This window comes from Balaenoptera physalus, assembly GCF_965194825.1.
Source record: "Balaenoptera physalus genome assembly, chromosome: 14".
Taxonomy (NCBI): Eukaryota; Metazoa; Chordata; class Mammalia; order Artiodactyla; family Balaenopteridae; genus Balaenoptera; species Balaenoptera physalus.
Genome location: NC_138893.1, coordinates 54406101 through 54424338, shown reverse-complemented (window position 1 = coordinate 54424338; position 18238 = coordinate 54406101). Strand labels below are relative to the sequence as shown.

The 18238-nt window shown below is 50.7% G+C and overlaps 1 protein-coding gene across 1 annotated transcript in view; it reads right to left on the bottom strand.

Annotated features, from left to right (window-relative positions):
* The window catches only part of TLL2 (tolloid like 2), a 139482-nt gene that overhangs the window by 4397 nt on the left and 116847 nt on the right, over positions 1 to 18238 (bottom strand). Inside the window, exons 14-20 of the mRNA XM_082423659.1 lie at positions 12793 to 12918; positions 11894 to 12054; positions 11070 to 11250; positions 9508 to 9633; positions 7357 to 7484; positions 4152 to 4365; positions 1538 to 1788 (exon numbers count right to left, since the gene is read on the bottom strand). Of these exons, the coding sequence (XP_082279785.1) occupies positions 1538 to 1788; positions 4152 to 4365; positions 7357 to 7484; positions 9508 to 9633; positions 11070 to 11250; positions 11894 to 12054; positions 12793 to 12918 (1187 nt within the window). The remainder of the gene's footprint in view (positions 1 to 1537; positions 1789 to 4151; positions 4366 to 7356; positions 7485 to 9507; positions 9634 to 11069; positions 11251 to 11893; positions 12055 to 12792; positions 12919 to 18238) is intronic.

The following is an 18238-nucleotide window of genomic DNA, read 5'->3' as shown; positions in this document are numbered from 1 at the left end:
AGTTTAAAATAAGGAGAATGAGACAGAACTTTACACAAAGACATAGGATGCCTGATGATGCCGCAAGGCATCCCTGGCACCAGAGGCTCTGAAGGGCAACAAAACAAGCTCTCTTTCAAAGGAAAGCTTTTCAAATTCTGCTCCAGACAGCACCCCCGCCCCCTGTCCCAGCCCTGCTTTCCCAAAGACAATCTGAAATGCATAGCTCACATAGAATCTAGTATTTATTAAGTGCATAGATTAATTAAGTGCACTTCTCTGAGCACTTTCAGATCTCATCTCATGTAAACTTTACAACAACTTTATAAGGCAGGTTCTATCTCTATTCTATACTTGAGGAAACTGAGATGAGACTCAAGTTCACACAACTAGATAGGCTGCAAGCTCAGGTTTTTCTCACTGTAAAGTGTATACCATGAATCACCCAGCTCTAGGGTCACCACTGTGATGTGTCTTCCAGGAGACCTAAGACAAAGACCATTGTTGAGGTCCATGTCCTGTCCAAGGACAAAACATGGGAGGGAGTCACTACATTTGTCAGAAAGGTTTTGCCAGGTGGTGGATGAAAGGGAGCCAGGTTCTGAGGCTGCTATCTGCCAGATTCTAACGGAACCAAACTGGGCTTCCCAGTTCCCATTTCACTGCTCAGGACCCTCCAAGGTTTTCCTCTGCATGTGGACCCCACAGTTTGAAAGACTTTAGCTCTCAAAGGCACTGCATCAGCTAAGTCACACTTCGGCATCCTTTCTTCTTTGGAGGGTGAGAGAAGATGAAGGGAAATTATTCAAAGACTCATGCAAATGCCAGTTTGAGATTCTGTTTAGCACAAGCACTAATGACTCCAAAATGATTTAATGTAAGTCCAGCCAGTTGCAAAGAAGCTTGAGTGATCAGCCCTGGAGGTGGAGGAAAGGAAAGAGCTGGGGACCCAGTGTGGGCAGTGCCCAGCGTGGTACAGCCAGAGAGGGCCCAGGACACTGAACTGGCTGGTCCACACGCTTGCACTGAGCGCCAACTACATGCCAGGCCCTATTTCAGGCGCTGGGGAAATAGTGATCAAAACAGGCCTGCCCTGTCTTGAGGAGGTGGCGCAGGAAAGAGGTGATAATGAGAAAAATGATCATGACCTTGAGCGTAACTAATACGTTTGGAGTAAAAGAGTGATTCATAATTTTCACAGGCATTTGGTTTTATTGGGAGAGAGAATTGTGAATATCTGGAATATGCAAAAGTATAATTTAAAAAAATTTTAAAGCCTGAAGGCTAAAGAAAAATGGGGGGTGGGGGGTAGGAGGGCAGGGAGAGATGAACCCTTTGCAAAAGTAGGCAGTCCTAAAAAGGACTTGCTCTTACCTAGCTGACCTCGGTATCAGGTCCCCGGTACCTCCCAACCTCCTCTGCGACTACCCTCCAGTTTCCCTCTTTGCTCCAGCAGAGCGGGCCTCCTGACTGGTGCTGTAAGCGGCAGAGACTCTGACGCACGCGTGTCTGACCCAGCAGCCCCGCGGCCCGCCTCTCCCGCATCCCCGGGACTCACCCCGGAGCCGCAGAAGCGGCCGAGCCTGGGCGCCGTGCTGTCGTAGCCGTCGTACGCCTCCATGTAGTCGTAGCCACAGTCGGCCTCCTCCTCGACCTCAAAGGTCCGGAATATCAACTCCACGCCGTAGCCGTCCTCCGCCACGATCACCCAGTCGCAGCGGGCCTGGCTCGGGTAATTGTTGTCCCCAAACTGGGCATGGGAATAGAGCTCTTTGGTCTGCACTTCGGCCTTCAGCCTGCCCCCGCACTCTAGAGCGGAGAGAGAAGCGCGATGCCCCCTCCGCACAGAGAGCGCACGCTCCGCGCCCCCTCTCCCGGCCCCCAGTTGCTCCGTACAGGCCAGTTTTCTCCACAAAGCCTGGTGTGTGCCCTGTGCGAAGGGCCGGGAAAGTTTCATCAGCCCATTTTACAGAGGAGTAAAAGAGATCCAGGAGTTTCAGGGCTCACTGGGGAGTCCAAATTGACCCTTGCGTACAAACAAACCAAGGTCCTATGTTCCCAGATTGGGCCATAGGGAGGCCTCGGGGAATACCGGGGCATGCTACTGACAAAAGCCTTTTCCTCTCTCCAGTTATGGAGACCTGGGGCCAATGGATGATTTGCCCGCCTGGTCCCTGGGATGTGATGGATCTTTACCACTTTACTGCCTGGAAGCGCTAGAAGCATCTGAAAAGGGCTCACACTTGCCCGGCCGACTTGCTGTAATTTGTTACTTTGCCAGCAGAGGGCACCAAAAGCACATCAAAACTGCTGGTGAGCGCTCAAACCTGAAACCTCAGAATAGACCTGGCTGGCGCCCGCATTTGAGAGCCTAACTGTAGGCCAGCTTTGAAACCCCTGTGAGTGTTACAGGCGAGCTGCGCCTTGTACTTTGGACTTATATTCTGTAGCCTTGGCTTCTGTGTTTTTTCACTGGGACGGTAACTCTGGTTGGCCCGAGTCCCATCCTACCATGTGTCTAGGCTGCTAGAGACCACATAATAAAAACGTGTAAATGAGAGGGATGGGAAATTAGAAAGCAACAGAAATCCTGAAGGCAAATTCCTCCACAGCAGGTCCTCAATGTGCTCCACGCCTCCTCCCGCTGGCGTGGCTTCCGCACTGTCTGGTAACATTCCCCAGCCCGGCTGGAGCTCCACGTCCAGCCCGGCCCCAGTCCTGTCCGACTGCCAACTCTTAATCCCATGTGTGCTCTAGCTTAGAATTTCTTCCAGGTCTGAGCTGTCTTTGGGAAATTTCAAATTCTTGAGACGTGGCTGGCCAGGAAGTGGGCACTTAGCAGGGCAGGATGCCTTCCTTCCATCCTGCCAGATCCCCTCTCCATTCTTCCCCACCTGCTCTGGGCCCCTGGAGGCAGACCTCTGGGTCTACATGGATGAGCCCTTTGCCTTCATGATCCAGCCACAGGGAGCACCAGCAGATCAGAGGAGGCAGGAGAGAGGTCAGGGCATTAGTCCCAGGCCCCCTCCTTGCCTGGGCCTCGCTCCTGTTGGGGGGCCCTCTGTTTGCCCCCCTCTATCTCTAGGCTCCAGGAACCGTTCCCTCCTCTGGTATCCAGGCCGGGGGTAGTAACAGCCTTGCAACCTAGCCCTGGTTGCTGCACTGTCCCCATGGTGTCCTCACGCCCTGCCCACCCCTCTGTAAACAGTCCCTTATTCAATTCTCCTCAAATAACGATTCTCCCTGAGTGTGCCCCCATTGCCTGCAGGACCCTGACCTCCCCTGAGCACCCACACTCAGTCTGCAGGGACAAGAGGGTGAAGTCACTAGTTAGTGGCTTTTAAACGTCACCGGGGAAGTGACAGCGCAGCCGTGAACAGTGGGGCGTTTTCTCCCAGGCAAGGGCCAGCCAGACGGAGAAGGTGCCACCTGTCATTTTGTCTCACCTGATTCATGTTTTCTGGTTCTGGGAAAGAACTGGGAGGAGGGGCTGTTAAAGGGCTCAGAAAACCTCACAGTGGTCGTCATCATGATCTCAGACTCTGAGTGGGCTGCACAGTCACCGTTTTGCCAGAGGGCCAGGATCAGAGAGTCAAAGTTGCTTCAAGGGCTCTAGTCCCAGGTTGTCTCCTTTAAACGGCTAAAGAGCAGAGCCAATGTTCTTACTGACTTTCTTCCGTTTAACACAGTAAATAATGTAAGTTATATGCATAAACATTTTCCTCCAGAGGGCTGAATAAAGTTATTTATTTCAAGTGAGGAAAAATAATGCGGAACAAAAACACTTTTCATTTTCTGGAACTGGTCCTTGGAGGGTACAAAGGGCTACTCTCCACCACTCAGCACCCAGACTCAGGGTTTCACAGACCAGCAAAATTACAAGTAAAATTTTAAAGCTTGGGTGGGGGGCGGTGGGAGGAAGAAAGGAAGGGAGGAAAGAAACGTGGCGCCGACAAAGTGTTGCCCCTTTAAAAGGTTGTCAGTGAAGGACATTAAAAGAAAACAACCCTTCCCCCATGGGTGCCCATGTTTCATTTTAAAAGGGACATGTTATCATACACTGCTAGTCCCCCATGGTCAGAATTAAAGGTGGTCCTTTCCCTGCCTTCATCACCCATCTACCTCCAGCCCACGTGGGCATCAGCTGAAGGCCGGGCTCCCAGCCCACGCACCTGTGCTGTGCATGGCTTGGAATCCTCTCCTCTGCACCGAGGCGTCCGAATAAAACCGGAGAAACAGGCTGCTGCCCGAAGCCACCACGGGGTCTGGCTTCTTGCTGCCGCAGAAACGGCCGAGGACCGGGGCCAGGCTGTCAGGCCCATCGTACAGCTCCAGGTGGTCGTAGGCACATTCCTGGTGCTGCTCGATCTCAAACTCGTTAAATGTCTAGGGATGGAAGAGCAGAAAGTGAGGCAAGGTCACTTCAGCCGGGGCGGGCCCCCCTCTCCAGGGGTGGGAGAGGAAGGGGCACGAGGACACGCACCTGCCCAGCCAGCTGTGCAGGCGGCGTGGAGCCCATGGTGATGGTGGCCACATCTGTTGAGAAGGTCTCCAGCTGGCCCCTCTCTTAGTCCCCAGAACAACCCTATGAGCTATTGCTACCACGACCGCTTTGCGGATAAGATGGCCGGGGTCAGAGGGTTTCAGTGCTTGTTGGTGTCTGTGCTCCTTCTGGCACATCCTGCAGCTTCTCCCTCAACGATGAGAGCAGCAGTGACCGAGGTGTTCACTGTGAGCCAGGGGCTGTTTTAAATGTTTTGTAAGTAGTAATCCTCATGACCCTGTGAGGTGTCTACCATGATAACCACCACCTTACAGATGAGGAAACTGAGGCACAGGGCTGTCGGATAACTTGCCCAAGGTCACCCACTGGCAGAGTTGGGCCATGACCAGGAGGTCAAGGAGCCCTTGCCCTGAACCTCTGCACTGCACTGTGTGAATGAGGCTTCATGAAGTGCGCGCTACTCCACGTCAATGTCCTGAGAGTGGCTGGCCAGAGTTGAATATTTTTTTCCATGCAGAGCCCTGCATTTTCTCACTCAATTCTGATAATACTGTAAGGGAAGAGCTACTATTATCCCCAGTGTGCAGAAGGGGAAACTGAGTCTTAGGAAAGTTAAGTGGCTTGCCCACGTTCAAACAGCTAGAGAAGGATGGAGCTGAACTTGACCCCCAGCCAGCCTGACTCAAGGTCACACTCCTAACCATCACCAGGCTATACTGTCTCCCTCCTCCCTGTCCCCCCAAGACCGTCCCCTGAAGCAGGCCAGGGCAACCCAATAATTCCAGGCTGTACACCAGGCTCTGCAGCCCCAAACGTAGGGCTTCTCAGGCGCTGGGCACGTGACTGGCCGATGGTCTGCCCATGGCTACGAGGGGGATGGGACAAGGTGAGAGGGGACAGTTTAACTGAAGACTTGGACCAAATGACAGAGAGGGAGAGAGAACATTAGCTGGGGGTTGGAAGGGATCTCAGTTCACAAGATGGGGCCCGGGGTGACAGAGCAGAGATGGAGGTAGAGAGGGAGAAATAGAGGGGCCACTGGCTTTTGTAAGAATGACACACACATTTTGTGTTTGAGCTTTGAAATGGGCAAAGCTCTTCACACTTATAGGAAGGGAGGTGGGGCCAGAGAGTAGGGGTAGGGATGGTGGGCAGGAGTAGGAAGGGGAGGCTGGTGGGACCAGGGTGGGCAATGCAATGGGAGGGTGACGGTGGGCCAGGGAGATGGGGAGCTCCCCAAAAGTCCATAGGACACCCTATGGCTATCCCTGTGCAGTCAAACACTAGCTTCCTGGTAACTATTCAGTCCACAATCTGGTAGCAAAAAGGTAGAGCATGATCAATATACCCACCATCCACTTCCCAAGGAAGTATTTAAGAACTAGCGCATATGTATGTGCCTCAGATAAATTGGAGGTCTGGGTTCCTCTGGCCACTGTGATCGGTTGCTTTATTTCCTCAGTACTGTAGAGAACAGGAAAAGACGTTTGGGGCAGTTACTAAAATCTTGTGGCCCTTCCAGGGAAGCGCCGCGACCAGTTGTGCAAATTGCGCGTTCCCAACCCCAGGGCGCGCCATTCCCCCGCCGTCGTCAGAGATTTGTGTTGCCATGGCGATCATCTTCCAGCAGACGGCAGCCTTTCTCTAATGCACTCGCTTTAATTCACCCTCGCCCAGAATCAAGGCTGTTCTGACGACCCAGGAGAGCAGCCGAAAGCGTTTCCTACACGGACAGCCATGCATATGAGGTGCCCACATGGGCACCTGTGGTCACGGGCCCTGCCTTCACCCCTCGATGCCCCAGGCCTGCACCCGTGCCCAGCCTGGGCACCCATTCATCCACCTGTCCTCCTCACCGCTCTCGCCAGTAAAGACCCACGCAAGTCCCTGGACGATCGTCTATTTATCATCACCTTCTCCTTTGTTCTCTCCCCTTCTCCCTGCATTATTGGTCCATAATTCAGGGGGACATCCATATACATTCTGAAGAGCTTAGCTATCTCCAGAGTTAGAATGACCCATTTAAAAACTGTTTGCTGGAATACAACAACTTCTCCAGAAGGCAAGAGGGTTTGTTTTACACTCCACGGTCTGGGAATCCCTGGTGGCTGAGAAACAAGACTTGTAGGAAAAACTCATTTCTCTTTTGAAGTAACTGAGCATGGTGTGCAGACCACCACAGTCATATGCATGGATGGGACTTTAAAGAAAGGCTTGGAAGATATATATTTTTAACTCAAGAGAGAATTAGCATACATAACTTAACCTCCTATTGTTAACTGGAAAAAATGTAAGTTGTAGAAGAATATGAATAATAGAATCCATCTGAGAAATGTGAGCAAGAAAAAGGATATATATTTTTTCCTGTGCACACACACACAGAAATTTCTGGAAGAATTCACAAGAAAATGTTCAGAGAAGTCATTCCTAGAGTGAGCATGGGGATCTGGAAACTTGATTTCCACTTTCCAACCCTCTGACTGACTACATTTTTTTTAACCTTGAGAATGTATTTTTTTTATTTTGTAAAATATTGTAACTGGAAACTATTGAATCTCAAACAGTGCTTCAGATCTGTGTGATGGGTGCCAGGTCATACTGACACCACTGTGAACAGGTGCTATTTACAGAGCTTTTCTCACCCACCACCCTGGGCAGAGGGCTTCAGGTGCATCCTCTCTTTTAATCTGCACAACAGCCCGGAGAGGTAGGTTTCATTAGCAGTCCCATATTCCAGATAACAAAACTGAGTCCTGGAAATGTTGAGTAACCTCCCCAAGTTTCAGAGCTGGGAAGAGGCAGAGCAGAGACTCAGACCTGTGTCAGCCTGATACCGAAGTCCGTGTTGTCCATAAACTTTGAAAATAACTCACAAGTTTCACCCTGTGGCCCGCGGTTGTAGAGATGTTCCAGGTACACTCCCTCCGGCTCGGGTATTTGTCAGGCCAGTTGGGGCTCACCAGGGTCCCCTCTGCACTGCTGATCTTGTGTACACAGCCAGCTGGGGGTGACGGGTGACACACAGAAGAGAGAGAGAGGTAATTCATTTGTGGGCAGCAGAAGAGGCATTCCGGAAGAGCCTCCTCCCTGAGCTCTTGTCACACGGTCATAATATGTGAGAGCAGGGTTTGGCCTGAATCAAGGGTCCCCCAGCTCAGAGATCTGCTGATTTATTTGGCTTTGCTGCCTTCCTGGAGCCAGGTCACCTTTCTTAATATTGCTATTCGCATTGTGATTGTCGCTGGAAATATGGTAGAGTTAGTGGTTGAGACCACAGGCCCTGGGGTCAGATGGGCCTCGGTTCAAGTCCTGGTGCCACCACCTACAAGCTGTGGGACTCTGAGCCTTGGTGTCCTTATTGGTAAAAGGGGTGCCAACATTGTAGGGGGGATGCATGGATTAAATGAGATAATGCATGTGAAATACTCAGTAAGCGCTAACAAAGATCTCCATCACTATGCCTTCTGTCTTTTAGTTTCCAAAGCAATTTCAATTGGAGGCTACAGATGTTGGCCTGGTTACCATGCTATTTGCAAAGAGCGGTCCCACGACTTGCTTAGTAAGTAGCGTTTTGGCCAAGAGCTAGAATTTGTCTCTATCTGTGTTGAGTACTGCGCTAAGCACTTTGATTGCATCCTTTCATTTAATCCTTCCCACCTTCTAATTGAGAAAATAAGCTGAGAGATGGCAAGTGACCTGTTGGTCGGGGGTAGAGCCAGGCCTGCCTTTGCTCTTGCTGATTAGGAAATAGAGGGCACTGCGGAGGTACCACTGCTGTCTCTGCCCTGTGGCTTCAGGCTGAGCAGCTGGAGGCTGAGTGTGGGTAAGAGGGAGGGGGCCCTGCAAGGAGGTTTCCCCTCATTGCTGCCTCTGCTCCGCAGCCCCACAGAGAACGGGCGCCCACAGGGGCAGCAGCTCAGATGTGGGATGTTCGCTGCCGCACTCCCTGCCAGCGTGCGGGAACGCGTACAGTTCACCTGATGGGACCTTAGCGGAGTTATATCCCTCCTGGCCTCCCCCACGCCACAGGGGCTAGACAAAGTTTTTTTTAAGTTCCAGAATGACAGTTCCTTCCAAGTTCTTCCAATCCACCTCTCAACCTAACCTGTGACCTCCTGTGTCCGGGTCACAGCGCTGGGCTCGAGGGTGGGCTTCTGAAGATGTCTAAGCTCATTCTTTAACCTTCCGGGGAGGCCCTGACCAGTCTCTGTGGCGCCCCAGCCAGTATCTCCTAGTTCCGAAATGTTTATCCCAGAGCGGGGGTGTGAGGTCTTCACATCTTCCCTCACCCTGATGTGCGTGCAGGGCTCTGTGGTGGGGACAAGGCCTGGAGGCCTGTGTATTCATCAAGATGCTCAAACTCCCTTTGCAGGATGGTGAGAACATGGGAAGGCCTTTCCCAGAGTGACTGGACATGAAAAGCCGTCTGGCTCTGAAGGACTCCCAGTAGTGAATGAAGCAGGGAGCAAAGTCTTCCCCAAATTCTATTTCACTATTAGACCTACAAATGGTAAATATGATTATGACATAGATGGCTGATACCTATCAACATTTCAAGTGCTTAATATGTGTCAGCCTGTCTGAAATACTTTCTAAGCATGCTCTCATTTAACCCTCACAAAAACTTTAAGAAGGAGGTATGTTTAGTCCGTTTTAAACAGAAGAGGACACTGAAGCTCAGAGAGGTTAAGTAACTCGCCCAAGGTCGCACAGCTGGTAAGTAGCAGAGCCAAGATTTAAACCTAGGTTGTCTGATTCTGCAGCCTGGCGTTTAACCACTTTTCAATAACAACTGTAGGAGAGCACTCAAGGGCCCCTACAAGCTTCCTGAAGGAGTGACTGCCCTGGCGAAAATCACTCTTGAGCAGGAAGGTGGGAGGAGAGAAGGCAGAAGCTGAGCCTCAGTTCGGGGCTTGCTAGACCTGGAACAAGCGCCCCTCGCTCTCACTCTTACACATGTGCACACTTGGGCAGCCAAGGCGAACCTCCCCATGCCCTCCACCCCGGACACGGTCCAGCCTCACCCTCTTTGCAGTCCTGCCGGTTCTCATGGAGCCGGTAGCCGTTCCTGCACCTGCACAGGTAGCTCCCGAAGGTGTTGACACATTCGTGCTGGCACCCGCCGTTGTCCTTGGCGCACTCGTCCTTGTCTGCGGAGATCAACGGACTCTCCTAAGAGGAACCACCAACTTGGGAACGTCCCTCACAGCCCAGAACCCAGCTCAAAAGGAGTCTCTACCAGGGAGCCTCCTTGATTGTCCCAACTCTGATTATCCTTCCACGGGGCCGAGGGTGGGGCAGCATTCCTTGGATACTACCTGGCCCTGGTATATATTGAATTCCCCATGCTCCTAAAGCACTTTAATGTATATATAGGTTCTCCCCTCCTGCTCCCCACCCAAACCAAGGAGCTCCTTAAAGGATAGGCTAGTATTAATAATAATATTAACAATAATAAAAATAACCACCGTGCACTGAGCATTTACCCTGTGATGGACACTAATCACTCTATTATACCCTCTGTATTATCTAAGTTAATTCTCACACAACCTTAGGAGGGAGGTGCCTATGCTCCCATTTTACAGGTAGGAAAACTGACGCTGAGAACGTTAACGTGCCCAAGGTTACTCAGTGAGCAAGCAGTCTGTGTGACCAGAGGCCTGGGCTGTTACTCCACGGCCCCACACCTCCTCCTGCCTGTGGAGCAGGTAAGCGTGCGAGCCTTGGGCCAGGCGGCCCAGTGCCAGCCCTGCTCCTCCACTTCCAGCTGTTGTGACCTTGGGGAGCCCTTGACTTCTGTGCCTCAGCTGCCTTACCTGTAAAGTGGAGTCAGTTATGGTGTCCTTACCTCACAGGATTGTTGAGAGGAGGAAACGAATTAGTACAGGGAAAGCACTTAGAACAGCGTCCAGCCCCGAGTCAGTGTTAGTTTTTATTTATTATTATGGATGGACTCAGATGTTAGCTGTTGTTGTCATTATGGATCTTGTAGCTCAAGCCGGCACAGTATGCAGCCCTCTCCTAAGCCAGCTTCCTTCGCTGTTAACCGAGGACCAACCTCCATCCCCGGCCCTCCCACCAGGATAACTTCAAGGGTCAGGGACATCTCCCTCCTCTCTGTACCCTCTGCCCACTGCGGGTAATGTGTCACTGAACACTTGGTGCTTTAGTTTTGCCCTCTGATTCTATGAGGACAACTAAGAATCCTTGAAGAGCCCGTAAAAAATAAAGAGATGAAGACCACCCAACACTTCAGTGCTGGAACCACGGGCTAGAAAGAGGCAAGGAAGGCTCCTCCCCAAGCCCTTTGGGGGAGTGCAGCCCTGCCCACACCTCGGTTCCAGACCTCTGGCCTCCAGAGCTGTGAGAGACAACATTTTTTGTTGTTTTGAACCACCTGGTTTGTGGTCGCTTGTTTTGGTAGCCCTGCAATAACATAGCCACCACGCTATAAAACCCGGACGGAGGCAGAGACAGTGTGAGGGCGGGAGCAGCGGGCAGAGAGGGGCGGGCGGGTGCCCCGAGGCTGGGAGCCCACAAAGCCGTGTTGCCCTCAGCCTGTGGTCTTGGCCCCAAACCCGCACACCTGAGAAGAAGTGGGCCTTGAAGCCAAGTTTGGAGACCGTGTTGTCGGACTTGAACTCCACGCGCATGTTGTTGCTCTGCGAGGTGATGACCTCGGGCGTCTCGGAGCCACAGAACTTGCCGTGCAGCCCGGCGTCAGGGGACAGGCCGCTGCGCACCTCCACGAAGTCGTACTTACACACCTGCAAGGGGCAGCCATGGGGAGCCGCCCGGTGCCCTCAAGTCCCCGCCGCAGACCCTGGCGCATGACAGGGCTGCCTTCCTGAGAGCTGCACCCTGCCAGGTGGGCAGTCGAGCTCGGTCAGGCCCAGCGGGAGGGTCCTCTCGACTCTTACTGGGATCCCTCCAGCCCAAGGTGCAGACAGGGGGCACGCCTGACTAGCTGTCCAGCTGTAGGGCTCTGCCTGGGCCTCGGCTGGCTGACTTGATCATCCCACGACCACCGTGCAAGGGAGGGAATGGGCTATTTATGCCACCCTGGTCCCCAGCTGCATCTCACCGCCTCCCAGCTGGACGCTAAGCCCCAGATTCCTACCCCAGGGGACATACCTGTCCTGACCACCTCGCACCCCCCGCCCCCAAGACCCACCTCCTCCTCTCTTGTCCTGATTCTCCTTGGATTTATCAGTGACGAGAGGACCAAAGCCCTCCATCTGCAGAGGGTGTGCAGCTGAAACTGCCTCACCAAACACCCCCCAGATTCCACCCAGCTACAACCCCACGACCCTAGGAGGCCACCTCCCCGCCTGCTGAGCCCCTCGCCAGTTTTCAGCCCTGAGCCACATCCCAACAAGATCCCCAGTCAATTGGAGCGCAGAAACATACATCATTGCCTTCCAGTTCAAACACTTCAAACTGAAGGGAGATCCGGTACTGAGCGGGGGCCACCACTTGCCAGACACAGTTTTTGTTTGTAGGATACTCCTTTGGCCACCCAGGACTGGTGATGGTTCCATTCAGCTTGGTAATGAAACCGCCACAGGCCACTGCACGGGGGGGAAAAAAAGCAAGATTCATCTGGTTTTATTTCCAAGTGACTGCAGTTTCCCCCAAGCAGCAATAAGCCCTGCTGTTCTTTAATAACAACAACAATAACAACAACAACAAATAGACCATCTGAACTGATTAATTCAGCCTCCTTTCTTCTAGTCTGTTTCAACTGAGGATTTGGAGGGATGGAGTGGAGGACAAGTCTTTACTGCTTTTTAAAAAAAGACGATGCGTTTGTGCTTACCTCTCACTCAGGGGCATAGCTGGGGACTTCACATGACTTGGACCAAGGAGATTTAGAAATGTTTGCACCAACCTATGCAATGTCCCTGGCTTCCATGAACAAGCAGAGTCATGCAGGTGGGCAAGGAAAACACCACCAGCCAGGTAGGAATGGAATGAATGAAATGCGCTATTCGTTGAGTCACACCAAAGTGCTCATACTTATTCTTTGCTTTTATTTGCTACCTTAATAATCATATGAATTTCACACGGTCACAGAAGTAAATGAACCATGGTTCCACCTGCACAGTTGCTGGGGTGGAGTCCAATAAAGTCATCTCACGTTTGTGGCTTCATCGAGTTGTTTTCCCTCCAGGAAGGAGGTGGATCATCCCCACAGCTGTCCATTGTTACTTCACAGCCAACCAGCTGCCCCATCTTCATCTTCCCCCCTTCTCCTAAGACTTGCTCCCCATCCCCTCTCACTCCAGCTTGGCAGGTCCAACACCAACCTTCACACGCCTTCTTGTCAGAGGCCAGCTCATAGCCAGGATCACACACACACTTGTAGCTGCCCAGAGTGTTCACACAGCGCTGCTCACACCCGCCGTGATCTGGCCAGGAACACTCATCCACCTCTGTTGGGGAGGAAGATGACCGTGGTTAAGTCATCACAAAGCTGCCGGGTCTGTTCCCCATTGCTTCCCACATCCCGGGATTCCCTCTAAGAAAAAGAGCAACTCCTGGTGACCACCTTCCAAGGAGTCCCCTGTCCACGTCTCAGAAACCAGCAGCAGCCACAGCAACGAGTGGGATCTTGACAACGCACAAGACTAACTTGTTAGCCAGAAGCAGGGCTCCTTTGAGAGGAGACCGGGTCTGGTATAACTTCATTCTTTGCAGGGTTCAGTCAGCAGTATTTGTGATCTTAAAAAATCTCAAAGCTTTCATACCAAAGACGATCAATTTCAATGCCGTAAAATTGGGGATCCCCCATAAATGTGGAACGTCTCAGGACATTAAGCAAAGGGTAAGGACAAAGGGACACATTCCTAGATGAAGATGTATAAGTATTCTCCAGGGATAGAACCAGAAGCTGTGCTTTAGCATTTTTATCACTAATCTGAAAAGGTGATCTTCAAGGTTAGAGAAAATGCTGGCTCTTAGGTAAGCCGAAGCCTCCAGGAGAAACTACAGGAAGAGGCCACAGAGAGACTGAGTTAGCAGGGGAGTTACATGGGATTCAGCACCGACAAGTGTCCAATGATGTGTCTGGGGCAATTAAATAGCAGCAAGCAGGACACTGTCCAGAGGGAGAACATGGGACTCATTGGAGAATCTCCCCGGACAGGTCAGCCCATGCACCGCTAAAGAAAGGAAAAACCCAGTCCACTGGGCATCTCCAAGAAGAGTATCAGAAGTGAAAGGAAAAAATCATTGTTTTCTGTTGCCAAGTTGTGGTACATTTATCCCTAAAGAGCATGCAGGTTGTAGCCTAACAGAGCTGCAGAGTCTAATGAAAGGACAACTAGACACAGAGACATCTTCAAACAACAACAACAAAAGCTCAACCTAGGAAGAAGAAAGGGTTGCAGAGTGGGTGGAAGTGTTGGTTCCTAACGCCAGGGAAGGTAAGAACAGAGCAAGGACAGAATTCATGAAATCTCGAGAGACCTCACATTATGCATAAAATAAATGAGGACATTTTCAAGTTGGTAAAGACTTGAAAAGATCCCCAGTCCTGCCACCTCTGCAAGGATCCATTTAGTAACATTTCTGGTAGGTGGCTTTTCAGACCCTGCTGGAAAACACCTAGAGATAGGAATCTTACTGTTTTTAAAGGTATTTCTTGCCCTTTGAAATTTGAATTGTTAAATACTCTGACTCCTTGCAACTTCCAACCCAACGGTCCAGCAGAAAATGCAAACCTTTCAACCACCATATCTCCTTTTTCCAACTCAAATAAACTCCAACTCAAATAAACACATTTCCTTCCAGTCTCCCTGATCCATGATGCACAAAATACGCATCAAACTGGCGGCTCGTCGCCGGGTGCAGGACCGTTTGTAAATATCCCATCATTTCATATAGCGAGGAGTAAACTTTGGTGGCTCTAAGAGTGATGTGTTCTTGGGCTCAACAAAAGCTTAAATAAGTTGGTCAGTAGGGGAGACTGGGTTTAGGAGACACGCTCTAGACAAGGGGTTGAAGTTGTCCATAGCTTCAAATAAGTATTAATTTCGCTAAAGTAGTAACAATCCTGCAATTATTTACTACTGTACAGTAGGCAAAGTACTTTCTTTGACATTTGCTAAAAAGTATAAAAGGAGGAGAATCAATAACAACGAGGAATAGAAAAAGTCCAGTCTTTAGAGCGAGCCAGACAGACCTGGGCTGGATTCACCAGGGGATCTTCCTTCAATAAACTGGGTGATTTGAACTTTCTGAGCCTTCCTCCACTTTTAAGATGAGAATAATACCTGCTTTTAGGGTTGTGGTGATGGAAAATGATGCCTGTGAAGTACCCAGCATATAGACACTCAGTACACATTAGCTGTTGCTCTAGAAAAGAGCAGGGTTGCTTTTGAAATTCCAGTGGATGGAGAGACACAATGATGGGAGTAGTGAAAAGGACAAGGTTACCTGGCATCCCTGAATCAGGGAAGAGTAGAGGAGGCCTGGGGAGGGGAGAGAGAGAGACAAGGCAGGAACAGAAAGAAGGAAAAAGTGTCAAGGATGGGCCAATGAAGGAAGACTAGATGGGCAGGAAGGCAGCAAAGCAGAGTCAGGAAACTGGCAGGAGGACGGAAAGGAACCATGGAAAGAGTCCATCAACATAGAGCAAGTTAAATAAAGGGCCAAGCTGGGCGGTTGGGGGAGACTGATGCCAGAAGATGCTATGGGCAGGACACACGATTGTCATAGGCAAGAAAAGGAGGACCACTGATAAGTCTCCTGGCACCATCTTAGCCATGTGGAGGGAGAGAGGCTTGTGGATTGGACTTGCACCTAAAGCAAAGGGAGTATATTTCCTCCAAAGACTAGAAGGGTAAGGTGTTTGGCCCAGGAAGATGGGTAAAAGGTGTACGTTTACACCTGAGCTCTCTCCAGAAAGAGCAGTGGGATGTTTGGCCATTTCCACCCCTGCTCCAGCTCGGGTGTATGGTGTGGAAGTGAACCAGGGGCCCTGCTCTCAGGGGGAGCCTGGGTGCCCTCTGCATCGCCTCCACACTAGAATGAAGTATCATCTGCTTCAAGCCCACAGGCTCATGCTTGCTCTGGGCTACAGTGGCCAAGGCCAAGCACCCCAGAAAAATCTGGGAGAGCGTGGGGGTGGGAGAAGAAGCTGAATCAGGGATCAGCTTTGCTGACTCTGGCTTTTTTTTGCCTTCTCCAAGTAGTACCAGTGAAAGAAGGAACCATTCTGAGGTTAGATAATGAGATGACTCAGGTAGGATCCCAAACATTGTTTCAGAGAGAGTTAAGGAAAGGGAAGGCAAGGCACATCCCTAAGCTTTTGAAGTACCTTGAAGGGAGCCAGCCCCCCACATCACAGATCCCGTGGTGGGCCATCAGCACTGGGACAGTGGAGCATGGGGGTCAAGGTGGGAAACCCTCCCATTCTTTATATGGGGAGTGTGGCAACAAAATGGCCCCGTCAACCCGAAAATGCACTTGCCATCTCCCGAAGTAAGCAGAGATGTGAGGTGCTTTGCCTGCTGCCCGGCCAGCAGGCTCTGAGAGGGACTTCCATCTGGCGCCAGGAGAGGGATGCAGAGGCCAACTGGCACCCTGGACAGAGCCACGTGCCAGCTGGGCCCTGGGCAGAGACTCCTGCCAACTGGCACCAAGGCAAGAGCTTCTTTGGCTGGTCCAACTCTTCTGCGTGGCCTTTGTAGTTACTCTTCCACTTTCTTTCACTGGAGAAGTCCTGACACACGCACCGGCCCCTGTGCGCCCACAGGACATCCTACTGACAGCCTTGCTGGAAAAAGGCTGACAAAGAGCTGGCTGTGTCGGGGCTCTAGAGCTGGGCTAACCTGTGCTAGATCCCATGTGACTACTGAACACTTGAAATGCAGCTATTCTAAATTCAGATGTGCTGTGAGTGTAAAACACACTGGATTTCCAAGACTTAGTGTGGGGGAAAAAAAGCCATAAAATCTCTCATTAATATTGTGTATATTGATTACATATTAAAATGACAGTATTTTTGATATATTGGATTAAATAAAATATAGTATTAAAACTAATTTTGCCTCTTTCTTTCTCTTCTTCTTCTTTTTTTTGTAAGGTGGCTGCTGGAAAGTTTAAAGTTACATTCATGGCTTGCATTTGTGACTTGCCTCCTATTTCTGTTGGACAGCGCTGTTCTGCGCTGTGGTCTCTGGCCTCATTCATCCGCGTGGGAGCCCTGAAAGGTAGGCAGAGCAGGGAGCAAGAAGCCCAATCCACAAATGAGAATCTGAGCCTTATTCATTCATCCACTGCCCTGTAAGAATTTATTGAGCCCACTGTGGGTCTGGCACTGTGAATACGGCTGAGGACAAAGCAGGTAGGATCAAGTCTCAGAAAGGAAAACTGACCTGCCTGAGAGCAGTGAGCTGGTAAGAAGTGTGTGGGCAGGGCTAGACCCCAAACTGCAGAGGCTACATCCAGGGCCCTTCTCCCTATACTCCCATGGCAGAAAGGTGACAAATGTCAGAATCAAATCAGAAATTCAAATCCCTTCACTTTGCTTTCCTGTGGCTTTCAGGTCTCTGTAGAGGAAGAGAGTGAGCTATGAAGTCCTACAAATGCAGGGCCTACTTCTAGCTCGGCCACCTTAGAACTTCAATTTCCTCAATTTTAAAATGGGGGTAATAGGGGCTTCCCTGGTGGCGCAGTGGTTAAGAGTCTGCCTGCCAATGCAGGGGACACGGGTTCGAGCCCTGGTCTGGGAGGATCCCACTTGCCGCGGAAACTAAGCCCATGAGCCACAGCTACTGAGCCTGCGCGTCTGGAGCCTGTGCTCCGCAACGGGAGAGGCCGCGACAGTGAGAGGCCCACGCACTGCGATGAAGAGTGGCCCCCGCTCGCCGCAACTGGAGAAATCCCTCGCGCAGAAGAACGAAGACCCAACGCAGCCAAAAATAAATAAATAAAACTAAATTTAAAAAAAAAAAAAAGGAGGCAAGAGACAGCATGGTGAAGGGCCATACATTGGAATCTATGTGCAAGGTACCCTTTAAAAAATAATAATAATAAAATAAATACAATGGGGGTAATAATGCCAAGCAAGGGGTTGTTCTGAAGACAAAGTGAGGTAGCTGGTACAGCTTCTGGCATGCTCGATAGATGTCCTTTCTTTCTCCTTTAATAGGTCCCAAAGAGGCTTCCACCAGACCTGACTCCTCTTTTAAGATTCAGGGTCAAGGTCAATGCTGTATAGTTCTTCTTTTCTAAGTGTGGCTCTCTACAGTCCTTCTTGACATAAAAAAAGATATCAAGCTGGGCCTGTGCACTAAGTTAGTGTAGATGGGCTTCAATCAACACCTTTACAGGCATCTAAAAAGCTGTTTGCCAACTGACATGTCCTTGAATATCTAGGCTGGGTGCTGACCCCACCCCCATGCTGAGTGAGATCCTCCTCCGATGTCAACACTTCACACAATATCACTGCCCGCTGGCTCACAGGTCTCCTTTGTCACCTTGAGCTGTTAAAGACAAGGACCATGTTCTCCTCTGTCCCACAGCCCCTGAGACACAGTTTGATGACTGCTGAATAAATGTTAAAGGTAGAAGAGGGAGAAGATGGCATTTTCTAACCACTAAAACAGAGCTAGTTATCATGGTTGGTCAGAGCAGGCCAAGGCTCTAGACTCAGTCCCTTACAAGCCGGTTTAGCATTACAGAGAGAAACACCCCTCTCCACTGCACTGACTGGCATCTCCAGTAGAGTTGCCACAAAAAAAGCAG